This window comes from Cynocephalus volans, chromosome 18 (assembly GCF_027409185.1).
Source record: "Cynocephalus volans isolate mCynVol1 chromosome 18, mCynVol1.pri, whole genome shotgun sequence".
Classification (NCBI taxonomy): domain Eukaryota; kingdom Metazoa; phylum Chordata; class Mammalia; order Dermoptera; family Cynocephalidae; genus Cynocephalus; species Cynocephalus volans.
This window is the reverse complement of record NC_084477.1, coordinates 9,743,849-9,767,084: the sequence shown is the minus strand read 5'-3', so window position 1 is coordinate 9,767,084 and position 23,236 is coordinate 9,743,849. Positions and strand designations below refer to the sequence as shown.

Genomic DNA, 23,236 nt, shown 5'->3' with positions numbered 1-23,236 from the left:
CCGTGGAACACTGACATTCAAGGATTGTCTTGGGCAGGAGGCCGTTTCACACTCAGACGCCCGGCCCCGTTCTCCCCGCGCCCCCCATGCTGGGTCCCCGGCCCTCGACTCTCCCCACGCCGTCCCTCTCCCACCCAGGCGGACCTCCTGCCCTCATCACGGTCAGCAGATGCTCGGGGGTCTCACCCCAGTGGTGGCACAGAAGGTGGGTGCTGCCTTTTCTATTATGCCAGGTTGTTTTTTTTAATTTATTTTTTTATTTTGAAAGAGTAATGCTGTAGATTTTAAAAATCGTTCAAGAGAGGGTACAGGGAGGACTAAACCTTCCTTCCATCCCTAAACCTCAGCTACCACTGCTGACAGTCTCTTAGGTGTTCTGTTTCCTTCCAGAGTCTGCCATTTGTCTGCCACTTCCTGATGTTTTCTTTTAGTGGCCAAGACCTTGGCCTTTAAAGTCAGACAGTCCTAAGTTCAAATCCTGGCTGTCCTCCTTGCTAACAACGTGTGACATTCTTCATCTGTGAGAATGGGGGGACTGGGTGAGGACGGAACGTGCTAGGCCACCAGGAGGGCCGTGGCGTCTGGCCAGAGCGAGTGCACCCGTGGAGGAGTGTTGATCGTTATTACGCACCGTCTCACGTGTGGCTAAAGAGTCAGCCAAGGGTGACATCGTCAGCGGGCAGAGGACCTCCAACCAGGAAAAGAACTAAGAGAGGTCATAGCTGGGGGCTGGCCAGTTAGCTCAGTTGGTTAGAGTGTCCCCTTGTAACACCAAGGTCAAGGGTTTGGATATCCTTACCAGCCAACCACCAGGAAAAAAAAAAAGCCATTCTGATCAGAGAGGGCACAGCTGGGGTGGCCAGTGGAAGGGATTCATTTGGAAGTGAACGGAATGTGGTGTCACGTGTGCTGCCTGGCAGCTGTGGTTCTGTGGCTGCAAGAGGTCTGCTGTTTCTGGGGCTCCCTAATGCCCGGGTGGTGGCCGTCCCTGGGAGGCTTGATGGAATCCACGTACCCCAAGGCCACTCACCGAATGGCGCAATGATGGGGCAGGTGATGCTGTAAGCCATGATGACGGTGAAGACGCACAGCATCCATGCGTACATGGCTCCAAATTCGTATTCGAAGGCCTGGTTCTGCAAGGAAGAGTTGGTGAGGAGCTCCTGGGCTTGCTCCACCCCAAACACCCACACTTGTGCACCCCAAGTGGTGAGGGGAGAGCGGGGTGGAGACCAGGGCCAGGCGGCCTCCGGAGGTCTTTGCTGTCCCTCCCCCACCTCTCCAGCTTCACTTGGCGCACACCCAGACCTCCCAAAGGCACAGTGATTTATGTCTTCCTAGTGTCCCCTGTTCTAGTGTCCGTCTGGCAGCCCCTGGAGGGCAGAGATGCTGTGAGGACAGACTGAGGAGCACCCCCCACAGGCTTTGGTGTGGGATCTGCCTCTTCCAGCTGTGGCTCCTGGGCCAGCTTAGTTTGTGCATCTGTAAAATGGGGATATTAGCAGTACCTGACTCATCGGGGGGCGAAATAATAGAATGCAATGCTTCTCCCACCTTCCTCTCACAGTACCCACCCGACAGAGGAGAAGCAAAGAGAACCCCACACCCCTAATCTGGGGAATCTTGGAGCAAATGCCACAAGCCCCAAATGCCTTTGACATGTATGGTACTAAGAATTTATGCAAATGAGCACCCACGGAAAAGGACAGTGTGGATTTTAGTTGTGTGCACATATGTGTGCGACTGGTTAAAATGCAGAAATTCCAAGCTCTCTCCTGCAGCCTGGGAGTTACAGTGGAGGCTGGGGGAAGACCTGCCACATTCAGAGGTGGCTCTGCAGAAGTGGCCCTGGGCCCAGGTTTGAGATGCACTTGGGACAGTGCCTGGCACTAGTGGGGATGCTGATCTAAGCGAGCCAAGAGGCCCGCAGGCGGGGGGAGCACTGGGGAGGGTGTCAGAGACACTGTCCTGCGCCCAGTGGGTGCCCCCCCTGCCCCCCGCCCTGGTGGCACCTGCTTGACGTTCCTGCGGTCGGCGGCCGTCTTGGCCATGATCATGCGGAAGGTGTAGAGGATGAGGCCTGGCAGGCGCAGCAGCTCCATGCCATTGCCGATGAAGGCCGAGGCGATGACGTAGTTCACGAAGAACGCGCCCTGGTCGGGCAGGAAGACGCACCTGGGGGATGGCGCTCCGTGAGCAGAGCCGGGAGCCTGCCACCGCCACAGCTTGACGATCCTCCGCATCCAGTGCACCCCTGTGGGGCACACCTACCTGCCAGCTCCGAGAACGAAGCCAGGCCCGACCCTGCTCTCCTGGCATTTATGTTCTAGCTGGGGACACAGGCCAGAGGTGACGAGCGCTCCAGGGGGAAGCAAGCAGGGTGGGGGGTGTCTGTGTCATGCGTGGGGTCAGAGAAGCTTGGTGATGAGTGATGTTTGTGCAGAGATGTGAAGGAGGGGGAAGAGCGAGTCCAGACACGCGGGGAGAGGACAGTTGAGGCAAAGGGGACAAGGGACAGGGGCTCTGAGTGGGTGCGGGCCTGGTGTCCCCAGGGCCCAGCAGGGGCGGGGGGCTGGGGAGCGGCGGGCGGGCAGAGTAGCCTGTGAGGCTGGAGGTGCGAGGGCTGGCTGCAGCAGGACAGCTGGGGGGACTAGGGGGCTGGGGGACCACGCGGATGGCTACCTCTGTCACCAGTGTGCAGATGAGGGTTTCATGGTGAGACAGGATTAGATTCCAGATCAATCTCAGAGATAGAGCTGTTGGGCTTTGCTGATAGACCGGGTGTGGCATAGGAGAGAAAGAAAGGTGACAAGGAGACAGCAACTGCAAAAACACTGGAATGGGGACAGCTGTGGGAGTAGCAGATCTGGGGAGGAAAGTCAGGAGTTTGGTTTGGGGCAGGGAAAGTCTGAGATGCCCGGCAGACTCCACGTGGAGCTGAGACAAGCAGCTGGATGCACGCGTCTGGGTGCGCAGGCTGAGGTCACCGAGGGCTGAGCCCTCAGGGGGCCGGGAAGGAGGCGCCATGGGATAGCAGAGCCGGGAGATGGAGTCCCCGAGCCGAGTAAAGACAGTGTTCAAGGAGCACGGCTCGATTCACGGTGTCAGATGCTGCTGACAGGTAACATGAGATGAGGACTGAGAGCCGGCCACTGGATTTGGTAACCTGGAAGTCACTGTCAACCTAGACAACAGCTGGTTGGGTGTCTGTGTCTGTCTGTGGCTTCCAGCTCCCGAGTCAGCTTACCCAGCAAGAACTCACTTCAAATCCTTCACCCCCTCCTTACAGGTGAGCCCAGCTCGCCTGCCCTATAAACATTCCTTTGGAAAAGTCAATCCTGAGGCTTTGGGCTTTCTTAAGACTGAAGTATAGTGCAATGTGGGCTGGGGTTGAATCTCAGCTCTGGCTCTTAACCAGCTGGGTAATCTCTGAGCCTCAGTCTCCCCATGTGTAAAATGGAGATGATAATACTATCTGGCTCACAGCTTGCTGCAAAGATTAAATATGAAAAAGATATATAAAGCATTAGCATAGTGTCTTCTTAAATAATAGCTATTACTATAATAGTGGGTGTGGAATAAGCATCAAATACTAGCAAGAACACACATCGGCAGTAAGTTTAACTCCAGTCTCCCGGCAAAACTGATAATCCCCAGACCACACGGTCATTCTGGTCACCACGTTTAATTCTTCTCCTTTCCCTCTCCCTGGCACCACTGAGCCCAGCAGTCCCTTCTCCCTGAGCAGCTCTGGGCTCAGTGAGGAAGTTGCAGAAAATGGAGACTCCACTCATTGAGTTTTGGCCTAGAAGATGAATCACATTTCTGCAAACATAGCACAAAATGGGTGCGCTCCCGCAGTGGGTGCCAGGAATCAGTGGGGCTGGGGGGTGTGAAGGCCCAGGCCCTGCAGTCTCGGAGAGGAAGATGCCTGTTCTGAAGCACAGACACCACCCCACACCCTCCCGCTGCAGCCCCAGCTCCTGCCCCGTGGGACTTCAGCCCAGGCCTGGGGCTCCAGAGCTCCACGTGGCTGATACTTACTCCAACCTGATAGAGGCCTCCGAGAAAGTTTTGTCAAAGAGCCACCGGAAGAAAAAGTCCAGACTGGAAAACAAATGAATCCTGTGAGGGTTTATTTGCAATGCTCCACGTGATCGCTCCACATTTTCATCTTGTTCACGCTAAAAACAGGCCGAATCTCAGGTCTCCGTTGGTTCTCTAGATGCCCCTGGCTACGGTGCGACTGCTCAGGGCCTGCTTTACAGAAACTTCCTTCCTTGAGATAAACAAAGACGTGACTGGACCCTCCCTGAGTGGAAGGTCCTTGGTTTTGCTTTCAAGTTCTGTGGTTTTTTTAAGGAAGCAAGATCCTATTTCCTGATGAATCCATGGATGAGCGCGACAGCACTCCAAACGGTTGCGACAAGCTTAACTACTGTTAGGGATCAGCATCTGCTCCCAAACCACATCCTGGGGACAATGCTCTCCAGATGTGACCCTGATTCTGAATTTACAGCAGGAGGCGGTGGTGTGTACCTGGTGAGGCCAAGAGAGGGCAGGATGAGCACCATGAAGATCAAGAATGTGTAGACCTTGGTCACCATGCTCCGGTTTTCTCCTGACCTGCAGGAAGTCAGCGGTGAGCACTTGCAGTCCCCCAAATGCTGCAGGTGCCCCCAGGAAGGCCCCCGCTGTGCACCCACTGCCTGGGATGGGGGAGGCTGGTGTCAGAGACATCCTTCTCAGAGGAGCTCCGAGAGGCTCCGGCACTCACTTGGTCCAGTGAGACTCCAGCAGCGTGGAGTAGTAGACAACGGATGGAAGCAGGGCCGAGAAGGACCACAGCAGCAGGGTGGGGAAGAATTGGCTGACGATCGGGTCCTAGAAGACAAGGTCCGGGCACAGAGTCGGAGGGGTCATGGGCTCCCAGGGTGGGTCCGGCCATCCTTGAGCCCCAGAACCAATGCTGCTCGGGGTCCAGGGCAGGTGGTCCATCAGTGCTGCGTAAATAAACAATCGCAGCACCTTGCACAGCTCTTTACAGCGAAGGAAGCGATTCCACATACGACTGAACTCCACTTATCTAACTGGCCAGATTAGACAGCCGTCTCTGTTCCCTACAGAAAACCAGTCACTGATGACAAAGGAAGACCGAACATCTAGAGCCATGGCTCGTCACCAGCCGGCCTGCCCACTCGACCCCCACTGGGCCAGCTGTCACTCACCAGGACCCTGTCATGTTTGCTCCCAATCCTGCTTATGCCGGTTGTACTTGTTATTATAATCGTGTGACCTGATTAGCTCACTACTTTCATTGATTCAATGAACATGAAGACAAGGCCGGCTGATTAGCTCAGTTGGTTAGAGCACAGCCTTGTAACGCTGAGGTGGTGGGGTTCAGATCCCAGCACCAGCCAGCGGCCAAAAAAAATTGAGAAATTTTCTTTGAAAACTAAGTTGGATCCTTTGGAAAGAGCTGATGAAGCCCAATTTCTAAAAAAATGTTGAATATGAGAATAAATTAATTGTAAAAGGCCAAGGGATATGAAATCTAGGGGTTTCTATGTACAAAATGGCTTTGCAAGTATCTTTAAAGTTTTGCTTTAAAGAAACAAAAACAAGGACTCACAAACAGTGAAAAAATGTTGTGGTTTACATAAAACAGGCAAAGGGCAACTCTCCTCCACAGATCCATTCTCAAAAGAACAGGCCTTGTCCCTACATTAAAAGATTGGCAAAGGAACAAACGTTTACCTGCTCTAAGTCTAAACAAAATTGCTTAATGTGTACTTGGGTATTTTTTATTATACACCAAATCAGATAAAAGCATCAGCCGCACATTAGCCCATTCGATCACCACCACCACAAGCTCATGAGTACACGATGGCAGGTGATTTAACTCCAGTGCTAGCATGAAAATCTGAGGCTCTGAATCCATCAGCTAGGGAGCAGCAAAGCAAGGACCAGGACCCCAGGTCGTCCAGCCCAGCTGCTCTCCCGGAGGATGATTAACCGGATGCCAAGTGGAAATGAAAAAAAAAATGGGGAAAGATTTAGGGTGACATTTCAGCAAAGTGAACTACAAGAAACCAATACCTTTTTAAGCAGATGCCAATTTAGGGAGCGTTTAGCTGTTCTCTCATTGATTCATCTAAGATCTTTGAAAATCATTCCTTACCTATATAGAATAAATGACTTTATAACAAGATTATCAGAAACTAAAATGTTTAAAAAGAAAATCATTTGCGATCCTGCCACCCCGATCAATAAATCTCTTTTCATTCTTTCCTGTCCCCTCCCCATTGTGTCCACCATATACACACCTCAGTGGCCCATCACTCTGACCATTGCTTAGGGATGATTTTACATTCTGCTTTTTTCATAAATTCCCCAAGTCTGCCACAAAGTCTATACAATTTTTTGTGTGTGTGACCGGTAAGGGGATCGTAACCCTTGGCTTGGTGTCGCCCGCACCACACTCAGCCAGTGAGCGCACCGGCCATCCCTATATAGGATCCGAACCCGCGGCCTCGGCGCTCCTGGCGCCTCACTCTCCCGAGTGAGCCATGGGCCTGGCCCAAGTCTCTACAATTTTTAATGAATGCTTAACATTCTATCAGACCGAATATACTTCATTCAACTCAAATGCCTCCTCCTTCCGAGGAGCATTTAGACTGGTTTCGTTAAAAAAATGTTTTGTTTGCATTACCCTAAAAACGGTGTAATAAATATGGCCGTGCCTGCTCCGGGCTGCAAAGCACAGGCATGAGCCGAGTGGCAGGGCCTCCTTCTTCACTGCCCCCCCACATCTCTCAGCCCCCATTCCTCCCCCACCCACCGCACCCTCTTCTCGCCAGCCCTCCTGGGATGAGCCTTGCAGAACGGTCACTCACGTTCAGCGCATGGATAGGCTTGGTGACGTTGAACTTGTCCATGGTGGACAGGATGATGGAGGGTGTGGTCAGGAAAAACAGCACCACGGAGAGACTGAAGTTGATGCCTAGCCACTGGAGCCACCAGCGGAGGCCCTGGATAGACAGGTTCTTCCTGCAGAGGGGGGACAGAGGCCCGGAGGCTTATCGCCCAGTGCCCACGGCTCAGGTGGGTCAGAAGCTCAAGATTTAGGCAGGCCGAGAGCCCGGGGGCCCTGGCAGAGGGCGCATCTGGACCTCAAGTTCTCCGCACTGACCCTCAGCCACAGGAAGCTCCCTGTGAGCTCAGAGGGAAATCGGGTTATTCACCGTGGGTGTGGTTTCCCGGCTAGAGTCAGAATTTACCCAGAGAGATGTCACGAGCACCCAAGCAACGAAACAAGGCTCCAGCATGGCATTTGTTAGACATGTCTGCAAGGCTTTGTGATGAATGACACATTCTTCCCAGTGGGGCCCCAGGCTGGGGTGCAGGGAGGAAAGAAGTGGGGACAGAGGAGCAAAAGCCTCAGCTGGAACCTACCCTGGTCCCTCACGCCCACCAAGAACAGACCCACAAACCCATCCCAAGTTTCGGAAGCCCTGTGAACCCAACAGCAGGACAGTTGAGGCTGAACTGGAACCCAGTGGGGACCGGTACCCAAAGCTGATCCCGTGCATGGAACTGAGGCGGGGGGGGGCTTCTGCTGGGGGTGCCCCCACCCTTGGCATGGTGCTGAATCCCCATGAACACAGCTCAGCTCCCCAGTGTGTCCCCCAGGCTGGCGCTTAACCTCAGGCTGCACTGCCCAATGGGGAAGCCACCAAGCCACCCCTGGCTACCGAGCACTTGAAATCTGAAACACTTGAAGTTTGGCTGGTCTGCATTAAGAGGGCTAGAAGCGTAAAACATGCACCAGATTTCAAAGACTAAGTATGAAAAGAGAATGGGCAGCATCTCACATTTTTAAAACACTGATTACATGTTGAAGTGATAAAATTCTGGATATACTGGGAGAGATAAATTATTAAAATTAATTTCAACTGTTTTTTCACTTTTTAAAAAAAAACTTTGGTGGCTGACCGGCACAGGTATCGAACACTGGAGCTTGCTGTTATCAGCACCACGCTCTGACCAGCTGAGCTAACTGGCCAGCCCTCTTTTTACTTTATTAACACGTCTACTAGGAGACTTACAATTACATACATATGGCTGGCTGGGTAGCTCGGTTGGTTAGAGTGCAGGGTTGTAACACCAAGGTCAAGGGTTTGGAACCCCATACTGGCCAGCCGCCAACAAACAAACAAAAAAACCATACAATTACATACGTAGCTGGCATTATATTCCTGCTCGAATGCCAGAGAGAACCACTGGACGTAAGCACTGGGTGTGAACACCCCTGTCAGGCTGCATCACACACATGACCCGGGCCCCGAGTTGCAGGAGATGTGTGTAGATCTCCACTGAGTGCCAGCTCACACCTGTGCCCCGGGTGACTGGGCAGCGCCCCCCAGGAGCCCAGGCCTCTCTCCTGCCCCTTCCCAGGCCTGGGAGCTCACCAGCAGATGTCCTCAGGGTAGGTGGCGAAGGTGACCGTCCACTTGGAGGTGCAGAGCTCTTTGCTGTGGGAGGAAGGCTGGGGCTCACCTTTGCACCGAAGGCCCTGACACTTGCAGGCGTTGAAGTCTTTCAGGATGCTGCCGGGAGAAGCAGAAGCAGTCAGGGCCCAGCCCAGCTGGGGTGACACACACACACGGAGGACAGGGACCGAGGGAGAGCGGGAGCCTTGTGACACAGGATCTCTGCCATATTGTTATTATTTTATTATAATTAATGCTAGGAAAGAAATACATGCTCAGTGCACTAGGTGGAGGATTTTGCTGAAATCAAACACGACAGCCCTGCAAGCAAGAGATCACTGTCCCCAAGGTAGGTTTTGTGCTCCCGTCCATCTGACCCCACGGTTGGCACTACCCCAGCTCATGCTCCTCTGCGGGGCCACCCTCCACCCTGCCCATGCTAGACCCCGACCTGCCGCTGCCCAGGGCTCACCTCTGTCACCCCAGGCCCAAGAGCAGCATGAGACGACGTTGCACATGGCCTGTTCTCAAATTTCCTCCCAGGACTCCCACCTCCACCTGCATCATCCCCATGGGTCACAGACTGTCCCCCTCTAGCCTCCCACAAGGAACCCCGGCCCCTCCACTCCTGTCTCGGAACACCTTTCCCCTTGCCCCTGGCCTCCTCCGCTTCAGGGTCTGAAGTGAGGCAGGAAGTCCTGTGGGGAACAGCCAGGGCGGTTCCCAGGGTCACAGTGCCCGAGGCAGATGGCAGGGGAAGGGGCATTGGCTTGGCCACCTCCTTGCTGCATCCCTCCCCGACCCTACCCCCTGCTGCTCCCAAGGCCAGATGACACTGCGAGCCGGGCATAAGAGACTTTGTGAGCTCAGAGCTTCATGCCAAGGGGCATATGAGAACCCACTCCCCAGATCCAGGCTCCCTGTAGCAGTGAGCGCCCCAGAGTACCCGGGGGTCTTCCCCACAGCTCTGCATGTGTGGGAAGATGGGGAGCCCAGGGGCAGAAGAAGGACCAGTGGTTCCAGAGCTGCTGATACCTAAAGGAGGGGGTGTGTACCCATCCCGCCTGGCAGAATGGTGGCACACACAGCCAACAGGACGGATCGCTGGGCCAGCTGCGGAGAGCCCGGCTGTGGGGCCAGGCCACATGAGCCCAAGAGGGGATCAGCCAGAATCACCCCACGCCCAGCCCCCACCAGCTGTCACACAAACATGGCTGGGCTCACCAGAGTGATGTCCACACCATCTCTACCAACAGGGACAACAAGTTACCTGGAAGGGGACAGGGATTCGGCCAAGAGAGGGCCTGGGGTGTGCCCACACTCACAAGGTGGCCATGGACTTCTCCTGGAAGGTGACAAAGGCCATTCCCAAGGGCTGGTACTGGACCCGGCGTCCCTCCTCTGCGATCCTCTCCAGCAGCCTGTCCTTCATGCGCGTGTAGTAAGAAATGGCATTTTCCTGCCGGGAGACACATCCCCTGGGGATGACGCGGCCCCGCACAGGTGCAAGGGCACCCCGGTCCCGGCCGGGTATGGGGCTCACCCGCTCACAGCCTGGCACTTCGCAGCAGCAGAACTGGCCGCAGGGCTTGGGGTTGATGAGGGTCGGCTGGCCTGTCTTCACCTGCAGGTTTGTGTAATAGGTCAGGCTCCGCTCAGTCTTCTTTCTGCAGCGGGGGAGCAGGGCGGGGGTGCAAACTTCACGCACGTCCTGTGGCATGGATGCCACACCCACGGTTCAAGCATCCGTCACCAGAAGGGGAGGAGGAGCCCAGCAGTTCTGAACAAGAAGGGGGCAGGGCCACCCGCCTCCCTTCCCAGCAGGGGAATCCCTGGGCCACCCAGGAAAGAGGTGGCACCTCGTGGAAGAAGGGCTCAGAGAGCTCCAGGCCAGCTGATCCGAGGCCCACCCACCCACCGCCCCCTCTCACCTCTCCTCGCACAGGTAGATCAGCTTGGCCACGTCGCAGCACAGCCGGACATCTGCCACCTTGCACGTGGGATACGCATCCCTGCAGCAAAAGATGGTCATTGGCAAGAAAAACCCCAGGCAGGGGACAAGCCACGTCTCCAAGGAAAGGACCACAGAGCAATGATGCTGCTGTCCTTTGTGCCAGCAGAGCTTTTCACTTTGTCTTTTACCCCCCAAGAGGGGGAAATTTTGAAATTCAATACAAAGAGGCCTTTTTTTAGTAGCACGAAGGTAACTACCTGGAACTGACAAGTTTACACCCACCTGACTTCCAATCAGCTGGCACCCCTCATGGGAAAAACGAACCTCTCTGTTGTCCCCTCTAACCGTCCATTTATTGTTTGCTTCAGGTCAGTATCTACCTTGGACTGTCACTGAAATCCTATTTGGTTCATAACGTTTTTTAAAGGTCACAGACTTTTTAGAGCGTCCAATGAACACAAAAGACCCTCAGCCCAGAAAAATGTCTACTCATATGTTAACGTTCAGCAACATGCTTACATACTCACTGCCGGCCAGGTACGGTTCCATATATTAACTTATTTAATCCTCATCATAATCTGTGAGGTTTCTGTCCCCATTTTACAGCTGAGTAAACCGAGGCCCACAGAGGTCAAGTGTTTCATGCCCAAGGTCACACAGCTAGCAAGCGTCTGAGCCAGAAGTTGAACCCAGGCAGCCGGCTCCAAGGTCAGTATCTGCAGCCACCATGAGATGCCCCCTCAACATATACACAAAATTGTGCATCCGACTCCTGGGGATTCCAGGACCATGTAAATTCCCACCTACTATGTGCCAGGCTACTGTTCCAGGTGCTGGGAACAGAGACTGGATAAACTCACATTTCAGTGAGAGAGAAAGCCTGGAGACACATCAGTCACCAATTAATCAGTGGACAATTTCAGGTCCCAGTAAGAACTTAGGGGAAGAGATGCCCAGTGTAAACCTCGCTGCTACAAGACAAATTCACACATCCACACGTCGAGCCCCAGACGGCAGCAGTGTTTACTAAGAAGGTGTCCTAAGGTGGGGCAAAGGATGAGACACACCATGTTTGGATGGGAACGAGGCTAGACCTCAAGTGGAACTGCTGTTTCCAAATGTTGCCCAACAGGCAACTTTTCAAGGAACAGAGAAAAATGACTCCACTGCGGAGTGCTTGTACACTCATATAAACAAGTATTTCTAAAAGACTTGTAGTTTCTGAAGAAGAGGTCAGTTGGTAAATTTTAAACACACATTTTACGATTCTGTTTATATTAGTAATGTATGTAGCACGTGCTTTCTTCATAAATATTGCAAAGTCAAACTGTAGCCAACTCCTGGTGCTTGTGACAGATCAGTGAGGCTGAATTGACAAGGCATGAACAGAGAATAAAGCCTCTGGTCCTGAGCCCGGCCTTCAAGTCCCGAAGCACAAGTCCTGGGGGCCTCCCTGGCCTGCTCGCCCCCACCTGCCCTGCAGATGCCCCTGCAAGGCCCCTGGCCTTTCTCTGCTCACGGCTTGCACATGCAAACGACTCCTCCTGCAGGGATTGCTGCTGCCGATGCTCAGTAGGGGCTGCTGGGAAGGAGGTTCTCAGACACACGCGCAGACCAGAGCAATCACTCAGATGCCTCCGAGTGGCTGGAGGAACCAGCAAGTGCCAACGGCCGAGTCCCTCCACCTCGGAGACTCTAGCTCCATGCATCAGAGCGAAAGCTTAGCTCACCCGTCTTATTCTGCAAAGTTGATGTTGACAACCCCGGGGGAACCATGTTCTTTTCTCACATACTCCCAAGATGTTTATCTGCACCACCACCCTGGCCCATACCCAGACACCGTGGCCACATGGACAGCTGTGGCTGCTTGCAGAGGACAGGCCACTCTGCTCGGGCTCTTGCATGGCACCAGCAGGGCTGTCACACGGGAGCCATTCCATCCTTCTTGGACCTCACCTGGGTACTCAAGTGGAAGCTGTAAGGCGCTCCCCTAAGGCACCTGCCCCGTGGGACTGTGCTGGTCCCCTTGGAGGGGACTCAGCTCCCTTTATGTCCTGCAGGGCCTGCTTACCGGAAATGGCTCTCCAAGGTCTCATTCTTGGCACCTCTGGGGAGTCCTGTAATGAACAGGGTCCGTCTCTCCTGTCGGAGGCACACACCAGGGAGAAAAGTCACCATGGCAAACCGGTTTGCGGGCGAGCCCAGGTTTTCTACCCCACTCAGGCCTCCCGAGAGGAAACCATGGGAAATCAGAAGGCCACACTTTCTCCTTCTGTGGCCTGGGAGAGCCCGAAGCCTGCTGTCTACACAGCATCCTCTTCCAGGTTGTACAGAGAATCCATTTCCTAAGCAACTCTACGGGTCTCCTTTGCATGGCAGCAGACTGAGAAGGAACCCAGAGCGGGGAAGGGACTCCAGTGGGACCATGCGGCACACCAGAGGGGGACCCGGGCCTAGAACCAAGTCACAGGAGCTCCCCTCCCCCGTCAAGCTGTGGGCCACCAAGAGAGAAAGGGCCACTCTCAACCGAAACCCCCTACACATGACTTAGCATCGGTAACTACAAAGCCAAATCCCACAACTTGAGGGCAAGTTGGCAGAATAGGGAAAAAAAATGTCCAAATCTTAAAACAATCCACCCGGAAATTTTTTAGAAATAATAATGCCAAGTGTGAGCACGAATATGTGAGCCAGACTCTAGAGGCCACTCCTTGAGCTCACTGCTGTCGTGGTCCTGCAGCAAAATCCCGGGAGGCCCTTCCAGCAGGGTCCCGTCCCCAGCCTCACTCACCAGACTCTCCTCTTTGTACTTGATGGACTGGGTGTGGTGCCGCATGAAGCCCACGGTGAGGAGGAGATAGATGACAGCAAAGATGGTGTGCAGCCAGAGGAGGCCATTGCTGAGGGGGACACCAGCTGCCATCAGGGCTGGGCTCCCGGGCAGGGGCTCAGGGCTGTGGCCAATGCCCTCGGCCCACCGTGCATGCTTTGGAGAGGTCCCTGTCCCTGTCCTGACGAAGGAACTCAGGTCCACGGGGCCCCCCGTGTTTCATAAACCCCCTGTAAGATGGCAGCTGCCTGTGGTGCATTCAGCCCATGGCTCCACAGGACACTAGCCGCGGGGGCTTTCGGACATTAGCCCGCCTGCTTCAGACATGTCTGGCCTCCCCAGCTCCGGAATCTGCTTTCTCCTCGGTGTCACCCATCGGCACCCACCCACCACCTGCCCCATACTCACTCGGTCTGCAGGTTTGCTATTGTTGTCCTCCCAAAACTGTAAGGGTCTTTGTCTGCAGAGAAGAACAGAGACTTAGTGCCAGGGCTATGGTGGGGATGCAGGAGGGGGCATAACCAGGGTCACAGTGGGGACACAGGAGGGGACATGATCATGCTCGGGTTATGGAGCTCTGGGAGGAAGAGCAGCCAGATGCCTGGGCCAGTGGCAAGACAACGACACTGTCCAGTTTTTTCAGAGCTACGCCAACCAAGGCCTCGGCTTGATTCAACGTGCTCCCGACAACCTCTCAACCTACATGCAAGCAAAGTTGAAATTTGAATTCATCTTGCTTTGAGATTTTTTTTTTTTTTTTGAGATGCTTTGAGAAGAAAACTAGGAATATCCCAAGCTATTACCAAAACCAAGGCTGGGAATCACGGGGCTTCCTAAGGGGGTCTGTGATGGCATTTTGGCAGCTGGGAAGACGTAACTCTGATTGTGACTAAGTATCACAGACATCTTTCAGGTCTACCTAAAGTGGCCTCCTGATCTGGGTGAAGGCGAGAAAATATAAAACACTCCCTGAAAGCTCTGATTCTATAAATCTTGGGGATTTTTCCCCCTCCTATTTAGACAGAACCAGAAATTGACATTAGGGGCCCCAACTCTTGGCCCAGGGTGGACTCTTCTCTGGATATTTAATCAGACGGAAAAGTTCAGAAAGTCCCCCTGAGACCTTCTTACTTCTGAATCGGAGCATGACTCCTGGAGTTCTGGTCAACCACGAGGAGGCCCCTTCCCTAGACCTGTCGCTCTGCCCCATCCCAGCAAACCCAAGGTTGAGAAAGGTCCTTACCCAGCAAGTCTCCCGAGAGGTTGACGGGTAGGATGATGCACAGAGACAAGAAGCTGACCACCACCAGCAGGAAGATGACGTGCCTCTGGAAGGACAGGTAGTGGATAGCGTCCTCCCCACACCACTCCAGGATCTGGTCATCGCTGGCCAAGACACACACGGAATCTTAACGAGCAGTGGCCACAGGCGGGGCCCTCAGAGCCTGGCACGGGTTATCTCATTTAATCCATGACAACCCCATCAGGTGCCCTGTTATTATCCCCCCACCTTTTTTTTTTTTCTTCACATACAGGGAAATAAAGGCACAAACTACATAACTCTCAGGACCACCCAGCCCGTGACAGCACAGCTATGATGTCAGTTCCAGAGCCCGCCTCCACAGAGCCCCCACACCGTGCTCTGGGCAAAGGAGCTGCCACCACTACTTTACGTCACAAGGTACATCTGTGCCACTTTACACACGCGGGCGAGCCACGTAAACACAATGGTCCCCCAGCCCTTGCCTGCTTCTGTGACGAGAAGCCTGCCAGGAGATGCATTCTGCATGAAGGTGGCCGTGGTCCAGGCCCCCCCCATTTCTTAGGTCCCCCCACCCCACCCTTGGCCACGCTGGGAGGAGGTGCAGCCAGTGTTTTAAATGCTCAAAGTCTCAGTCCATCCCCCTGCCTCCACCTCCTCCCTGTGTCCCTGCCACAGCCCCGGAGATGGGGAGGTGACCTGCTCCGCCCTTTTCCACCCTCTGAGTGCTGCATGTAGAGGCTCTGGGTCAACTGGGGACCCAGAAAATTCCAGGTTCAGCCACATGTCCGTGCTACAGAGCAAAAAGGGCAAGGTCTCCGCTGCATGAGAGCACAGCCCGGTAACACCAAGGTCAAGGGTTCGGATCCCCTCACTGGCCAGCCCATGACTCCTGTTTACTATTTATCCAGAGGTCAAAGCTTTGCAATTAACTACACTGTTTTCACGTCTAAATAAACTGCCCCTCCTCCTGCTCCAGACCAGAGTTCACCAGCTTCTTCCACAAGACTCTGCCTCCTGCCAGTTCCCCTGGGAACAACTCCCGCCAAACGCAGCCGTTTCCAATACACTCTCACACATAGTAGTTCATTTGAATTAGGCTGAGCATGTGTTATCGTCAATCTCCTTTGACAGCTGGGGAAACTGAGGCCTAGAGAGAGGGATTTACTCAATGTCTTACATCCACCCTATTTCACCAATTCTAAAATGTTCTTTTCATATTTCAATATATCTGACATGGGGTGCACCCTACAGTTATAGCAGGTTCTCTTGTTCTCATCGCTGTGTAAAATAATGTGCACCTCACAACGATGCCTTCTTAGTTTCAATGGAATATGGCGGCAGGTGGCAGAGCCAAGACACATCTGGTCCCCAAACCCTGGCTCCTTCCACCATTTGAGAGGTAACTAACCAATTCTTATATCACCAAGAGCCTCTTTTAGATTTCTCTCCATGGGCCCCAAGTTTTGGAAACAAGAAAACTTTTAGCCAAATGAGCTTAATGTGTTTTATTTCTCCATCCACATCTAATCAGTGTTAAATTGTAAGTAGAGTAATTCCTGCCTAAAGCAAAAAAATAGCTCTATCTTGTGCAGCACAATGTAAGACGAATGTATGATTTCCATGGAATATTTTGAACTTAATAAAGTTCATTGCCACCTTCAACGACCCCTGGAATCTGACTGCAGCTTGGGAAGCTCTGAGCTCCAGCAGGCACCGTGTACGCTTTCGCATCAGGGCTGCCATCCTAGAGGCCTTCTTCCCTTCCCAAGCCCCACCCCCACCTGTGCCCCCAACCCCAGGGGCTGCCCGGGCCCCCTTTACTCTCAGCCCCACAGACTGCTTTGAACCTGAACTGAAAAGTATCTAAGAGGCCCCATCTCAGGATCAAACATCTTGGCTCTTTGCTCCTGACTAGCCAAACACCCAAACCAACCAGCCCCACCAAAGACCCCTGGTGCACTCACTGCAGACGGAAGATTGCAGTCAGCCAGGGGCAGCATCCCTGGAAACAGAGAGAACAGGAATTAGCTCCCAACATCTGGGTCTTGGGAGGCAGATGTAATCACTGTCTTGGACATTAAATAACCATAGAACCTCCTGTTGTATAGAAACAGTGTTTTCGTCCCATATTCAGCAAGCCCTGCCTTGCTCCCAATCCTTTGCAACATGCACCCCATGCCTGGAATTCTTGCTAAAACGTCTCAGGTTTTGAAAATTTGTAGAATTGCATAAGCTCCAGGATCAAATCATGAAATTTGGATCAAGAGCTCATGGATGAAAGCTCAGGAAAGCTCCAGAGAAAGTGCTGCAAGCTTGTGTCTGATTCCAGAGTGACTGAGAGGAGGGACAGAGGAAAGGAAACCAGCCTGTCAACCGGACAGTCCCCAGGAGTGGGATTTAGAGAGGGAACAGGGTGTCTGTAGGTTTTATTGACTTTCACATCTCTTAAACTTAACACTCCCTAAAGCTGGGCTGTTCCCTGGCTGGGAAAGCCAAATATTTGTTCAGCATTCACTCAGCCATGACTAGGACCTCCCAGATTATCAGGTGCTGGGGACAGGCCTGGATAAGGCGGGGTCCCTGCCCACATCTGGCTCATAATCTAGCTGGCAAGTCAATAATTAACTGTCATACAAAGCCATAAGTGTAAGCGAGACAGGTGTCGGGGAAGCCAAGGGGATTCTGTAGCCCTTTCTGCCAGCAAGTTCCTCAAGTCTCCTGATCCCAGGTGACCCAAGTGCCATCTCCCCTGTGATATTCCCCAAGTTGAGGTGCCTCTGCTGATGCAGAAAAGAGCTTTCCCCAGCACTTGCCACTCAAGAACCACAGTCCTAAGTTAGCCGCCCAACTGGGGGTACAAATGCCCGCCTGCCCGCCCCCCATCACCCCTGCCGGTCCCACCCTCCGGCCACAACCACAACTGTCCCTTAGATACCAACCAGCTCGTTTTCAAAGTCTTGTTGCCCTGAGGAGGAAGTCGATGACAGTCTCTGGAATCTGGACTCACTAGAGACACAAAAGGAAAAAACAACAGATAATTCGAAAAAAGTCAAAAATGATGTCCAGTATTTGGCTGCCTCTTAGAGCTTCAGGACCAAAGCTACCAGCCTTCAATGGCTGGGACAAAATAGAGACAAGGACAATGACTGTTCCCAGGGACGGTGTGAAACCCCATGTTCCACGGGCTGAATAACACGGGCGAGGGCCTCGTAGACCACCCCTGTGTGCCACACCCTCGAACCCAGCACCGCGACTGGTATGACTCGAGTAACTTCAAAGCATTGACTGTTTGCAACAAATCTCCTAATACATCAAATAAACCTGGACTAAACATCGCACCTCATCAAATCTAAGACAGCGCTGTTTGGAAGGTGCATGATTATTTTATGAACCACTAAGAAAAAATGCTTCCAATTAAACCGTGACCACCATTGATAACGAGACGCGCCCCAATTGCAGAGACGAGAAAATGTCATAATGTGCATTTTAGAATAATGAACTATGGCATTTTAGATTGTGACATTTTAATCAGATACTTCCTCCTGAGTAGCCCATAAAAACACCCTGTACAAAAAAATAAAAAAATAAAAAAACCTGTGCACTGTGGACCTGAGGCATTTTCAGGATGTGAATTTTTGCTTTTCTCTGTTCTGGGGCTCCTGAGCTAGCTGGTTACAGTGCGGTGCTGTAACACCAAGGTCAAGGGTTCGGATGGCCGCACTGGCCAGCTGCCAAAACCCCCCAAACTTCTGCTCTCCTACACATCCTGCTTCTAATGGCATAAAACGTGATGAAACTTAACCTTCAAAGCCTTTACAGAGACACTGTCTCATTTGACTTTCGCAGTAACCCCGTGGGGAAGAGAGGGCAGGAGGAGACAGACCCCAGGACATTTGGGGACTTGATCAAGATCACACAGCCAGGGAAGTGGCAAGGCCTCCTGCTCCCCAAGTGCCCCTCTCTATTGTCGTACGTGGCCCTGCTTCGGGCTGAATGTGCCGTAAAGGTATCAGATGTCCCAAAAGATTCTCCCTGAACAGTCCAAGGGCATCACCTTGGGCTTTCACAAATGCCAGCGTGGAGACTGTGGGGAAGCGGGGTGCATGTCCAGGTACACCTCCTCCTCCTGCCCAGGCCACATGTCACCACAGGCTGCAAGGGTGGAGGGTCTGACTGGGTGGCACTGGGCGGCAGTGTGGGGCTCACTTCCTGCTGCCACATCTGACACGAGCCCCTGGGTGTGCAGCAGCCAGCTGGAGCTGGGGTGTCTGGCTGTGCAGATCTAGAACTCAATTTCGCCCTTCAGGTGACGCGAACAGGGAGTCGTCAGGGCCCAGGGTGGGACTGGAGGGACCCAAGTTCTGGCCAAGGGAGCCTGTGCTTTGTAACGGACTCATCCAAGGCTGGCACCGACCACAAGGAGGACAGGCAGCTTGTGGGCCACCCTGTGTCCTTCAATCTTCTTGCCCAGCCCCGGCCACAACTGATGAATTTCAAAGATGACACTCTTAAAAATATGCAAGGTGAGAAAGAAAAGAGCGTCTTCCTCAGCTGAGGACAAAAGCCCTGAGTATCTACAACAACTAGGTTTCCTCCACAGCCTAAAGGCAGCCAGAGCCCTAAGAGGGAGTGGCGGCTGCGCCTCGGTTTCCTCATGAGCACCACGATGGTGACGAGGTGACCTTACGGTCTGTGTGAAGAGCAGAGAGCACGCTTCCTGCTACAGGCCTGGCAGGGGCACTCAGCAAACATGATCTGCATGTCAGCATCGTGTGTGGGCCCTGCCACACGGTGGGCTTTACAAGCCCCCAGCCCAATCCAGTGACACACACACACTCTCATATACACACATATATAGATACACATGCATATATACACACATATATACATATGCACACTCATATACACACATATATACATACACAGTCACATACACACATATAAACATACACACACACTCTCATATACACACATATATACATACACACACTGTCACATACTCACATATATACATACACACACTGTCACATACACACATATATACATACACACTCTCATATACACACATATATACATACAGTCACATACACACATATAAACATACACACACATGTATACATACACTCTCATACACACACATATATACATACACACACTGTCACATACACACATATATACATACACACTCTTATATACACACATATATACATATACACACACAGTCACATACACACATATAAACATACACACACATGTATACATACACACTCTCATATACACACATATATACATACACACACTGTCACATACACACATATATACATACACACTCTCATATACACACATATATACATACACACACTGTCACATACACACATATATACATACACACTCTCATATACACACATATATACATACACACACAGTCACATACACACATATAAACATACACACACATGTATACATACACACTCTCATATACACACATATATACATACACACAGTCACATACACACATATATACATACACACACAGTCACATACACACATATAAACATACACACACTCATATACACATATAGATACACATGCATATATACACACATATACATACGCACACTCATATACATACATATACACACACACACTCTCATATACACACACATACATACACATGCACACATATACACACATATATACATATACACTCATATACAAATATATACATACACACATATACATATACACACTCTCATATACACACACATACATATACACATATATACACACACTCATACACACTTATATATATATACATGCACACTCTCATATACACACATATACATACATACACATACATATACACACATATACATACATACACACTCATATACACACATGTATACATACACACACTCATATACACACATATATACATACACACGCACTCATATACACACATACATACATACACACAGTCTCATATACACACATATACATACACACGCATACATATACACATATATACACACACACTCACACACACATATACATACATGCACTCTCATATACATACATACACATACATATACACACGCATACATTCATACACACATGTATACATACACATGCATACATATACACATATGTATACACACATATACATGCATATGTGTACATATACATGCATATACCATATACACTCTCATATACACACACACACGTATACATACGCATATGTACACACTTTTACACAGATGTGCACACGTGCTCACATTCTGGGTAATGTGTCTTTTTTACCTGTCTGCTTCTGACACCAAGGCGATGCGGCCATAATCCCAGAATCTTCTTCTTATGATGGAAAACACCAAGATTAAAACCTAAAAGTAGAAAAGAAACCAAGTAAAAGCATATTGGATGGCTTCCAGCTAGAACAGACGACTGTCTCAGGGGCAAAGCCCACCTGCCCTGACTCAGCAGAGCTAGAAGGAAATCATCCAGGCCCAGAGAGGGCACTGAGCTGCCTAAGGCCGGCCACACAGCTCAGTGGCCCAGTGCTCTGCTCACCCCCTTCACCAGCTCCCAAGTCACCACAGCTGTCAGCCCTGACCCAAGCTTGCCCAGGGCCTTCCTGGTAAGCACGGCAGCCCTGACCTTTCTCTCAAAGCGGCATGGATGCCACCACCCTGATCTTAGCTCTGATCTGCCTTCTGCAGCCCCTGAGCAGGAAGGCAAGTTCTGGCCTCACAGCAGCCCAGGAACCAGGTCCCTTCCTCAGTTTACACGGAATTCCATTTCCAATTACAGAACTGAGGTAGCAGAGCCTCCCCAGGTGGAGCCAGAAATGGCCAGATTTTTGCTTTGAGAGTGGTTCTCCTGCACGCAAGGCCTGCGGATCCCGGGTACAGAGGACTGGGAATGATGCCCCACCAGGACCTGGGGCTCGGGGCTGCTTGGCCTCTGCAAGCTGGGACAGCTCAGGGGCCTGTGTCCAGTGGCGACACAAGGGGTTGGACTAAAGGTCTCTCTAAACCCCGGCCAGCTCTCGAAATCTGTAAATTCTCTTCTGGCTCTTCACTCCCCACGTCCACCATGGCCGGTTCTCTGATCCATTCCTGCTTCTCTCCCTGTCCCTCAAGATTCGGGGAGGTAGAGAGATACCTTAACTAGCCTGTGCCTGCCTGCTCAGATCAGAAACTGGGGTTTTAAAGTCGGGTTTTGTTTTCCTGAAGGGAAGTCAGAGGCCTGAACCCCAGAGGCACTGAGTTCCCGTGGATCTTCTCAAAGTGAGTCAGAAGCTGGTGACACATTTTCAAAGGCTAGTGAGTCATGATGAAGGGTACACAGGAAGGCTGCTTGGCAGCTGCCTGCCCTCTGGCCGCGCCTGCTGCCATCTTGGCGTGCGTAGTGTGGGCATTTCCACACTTCCATGTTCTCCAGGCCCCTCTGGCTCTTATATGCCACCCCCCACCCGCTGCCATAACTTCTGCAATACAAATCCAGCCGCACCAGCACCCGCCAGTGGAGAACGCTCTTCTCAACCTGTCCTGCTGCAGCCACACCCACCTAGCACACCTGGGGCCCCTGCCCAGCCCACCGCCCCACACTCCTCCCCACCCTGAAGACCCAGGGCCACCCCTCCTCTGTTAATGCCACCGACTCTCAGACCTGCCACCACACCCCTGCCGACTCCTCCCCCTCAACCAAGGCTGGTGTACATGACAATGCACTTGAACTACAAATGGGTTTCACTTCCAAGAAATGAGTTATTTGGTACCTAGGAAGCCCTTTTTCGTGGTAGCAAAGTGGGCTGTGTACAGGTTCCCACCTCGGCCCACCTCGGCCCACCAAGGACCAATAGGGAAGCAAAACTCTAATGCAACAATCGGGACCTTAATCCTAGGGACAAAAAACTCAGAAGAGAAGGGAACACCCTCCCCTCTTCCTAGGAACACTCTCAAAGCCAGCAAACTTGTGTTTGGCACCCTTCCTTCCTACCTCCCAGGGCCTCTTTCCACCAGGGACTGGTGCCCTCGTGCTACCCCAGCTACCCCTTAGGGTCCCCACCCAAGCCTAACCCCTGGCCCCGGGAAGTCCAAGTGTGTCTGCTCCATCCACCCCCATCTGACCCCATTTATTCGGACGGTCTCCGCCACATTAGGAGATGGCATTGAGAGGGACCCACCATCCTATGAAAAGAAGGCGCACTTTTACCCCCCAAAATCTCAGCGAGCCAATGCTGAGTCAGTGTAAGAAAGAACAGTGACATTTCAAATCGGGGGGATCTTTGTGAACAAGGGGGTCTACACTAAAGAAAGGCCACCCGCCAAGGGTCAGGTCTGAGAATTGACTTCTGGTTCTCTAAAAGCCCTGGGGATCGCAGAGGGGAACAGGAGGTGACACACAGAGGTTGGGAACTGCAACTGACCCAATCCTAGTCCATTTGCTCCACTCACATGTCTCATCCCCGTAAGACTGACCCTTCCCAAGGGCCTTAAAGACATGCTGGCTGATGGCTCTGCAATAACAGTAGCGGTAGTGGAGCCTTCACCTGCACGGCCTTATCTAATCTCCAAAATTCCCCAAGGCGGGAATGATTATCTCCACTTTCCTGAGCAGAAACCTGAGGCCCAAACAGGTGACAGGACACACCCAGGGTCACAGAGCCGGTAAGTGGCGGAGTTGGGATTCAAGCC

The 23,236-nt window shown here is 52.2% G+C and overlaps 1 protein-coding gene across 3 annotated transcripts in view; it reads right to left on the bottom strand.

The window, feature by feature from the left end:
• The window catches only part of TMEM63A (transmembrane protein 63A), a 34,002-nt gene that overhangs the window by 5,375 nt on the left and 5,391 nt on the right, over positions 1-23,236 (bottom strand). For 2 of the 3 annotated variants that reach the window (XM_063082696.1, XM_063082695.1), the window contains 17 exons: positions 20,841-20,920; positions 17,480-17,546; positions 16,505-16,542; positions 14,520-14,662; positions 13,685-13,736; positions 13,238-13,346; positions 12,518-12,588; positions 10,424-10,504; positions 10,036-10,159; positions 9,818-9,951; positions 8,472-8,609; positions 6,897-7,050; positions 4,778-4,884; positions 4,540-4,626; positions 4,045-4,107; positions 2,013-2,175; positions 1,031-1,136 (listed from right to left, as the gene is read on the bottom strand). In XM_063082696.1, the coding sequence (XP_062938766.1) occupies positions 1,031-1,136; positions 2,013-2,175; positions 4,045-4,107; positions 4,540-4,626; positions 4,778-4,884; positions 6,897-7,050; positions 8,472-8,609; positions 9,818-9,951; positions 10,036-10,159; positions 10,424-10,504; positions 12,518-12,588; positions 13,238-13,346; positions 13,685-13,736; positions 14,520-14,662; positions 16,505-16,542; positions 17,480-17,546; positions 20,841-20,920 (1,717 nt within the window). Of the gene's footprint in view, positions 1-1,030; positions 1,137-2,012; positions 2,176-2,682; positions 2,867-4,044; positions 4,108-4,539; positions 4,627-4,777; positions 4,885-6,896; positions 7,051-8,471; positions 8,610-9,817; positions 9,952-10,035; positions 10,160-10,423; positions 10,505-12,517; positions 12,589-13,237; positions 13,347-13,684; positions 13,737-14,519; positions 14,663-16,504; positions 16,543-17,479; positions 17,547-20,840; positions 20,921-23,236 lie in introns of all 3 variants that reach the window. The other variant, XM_063082697.1, reaches the window with a different exon arrangement.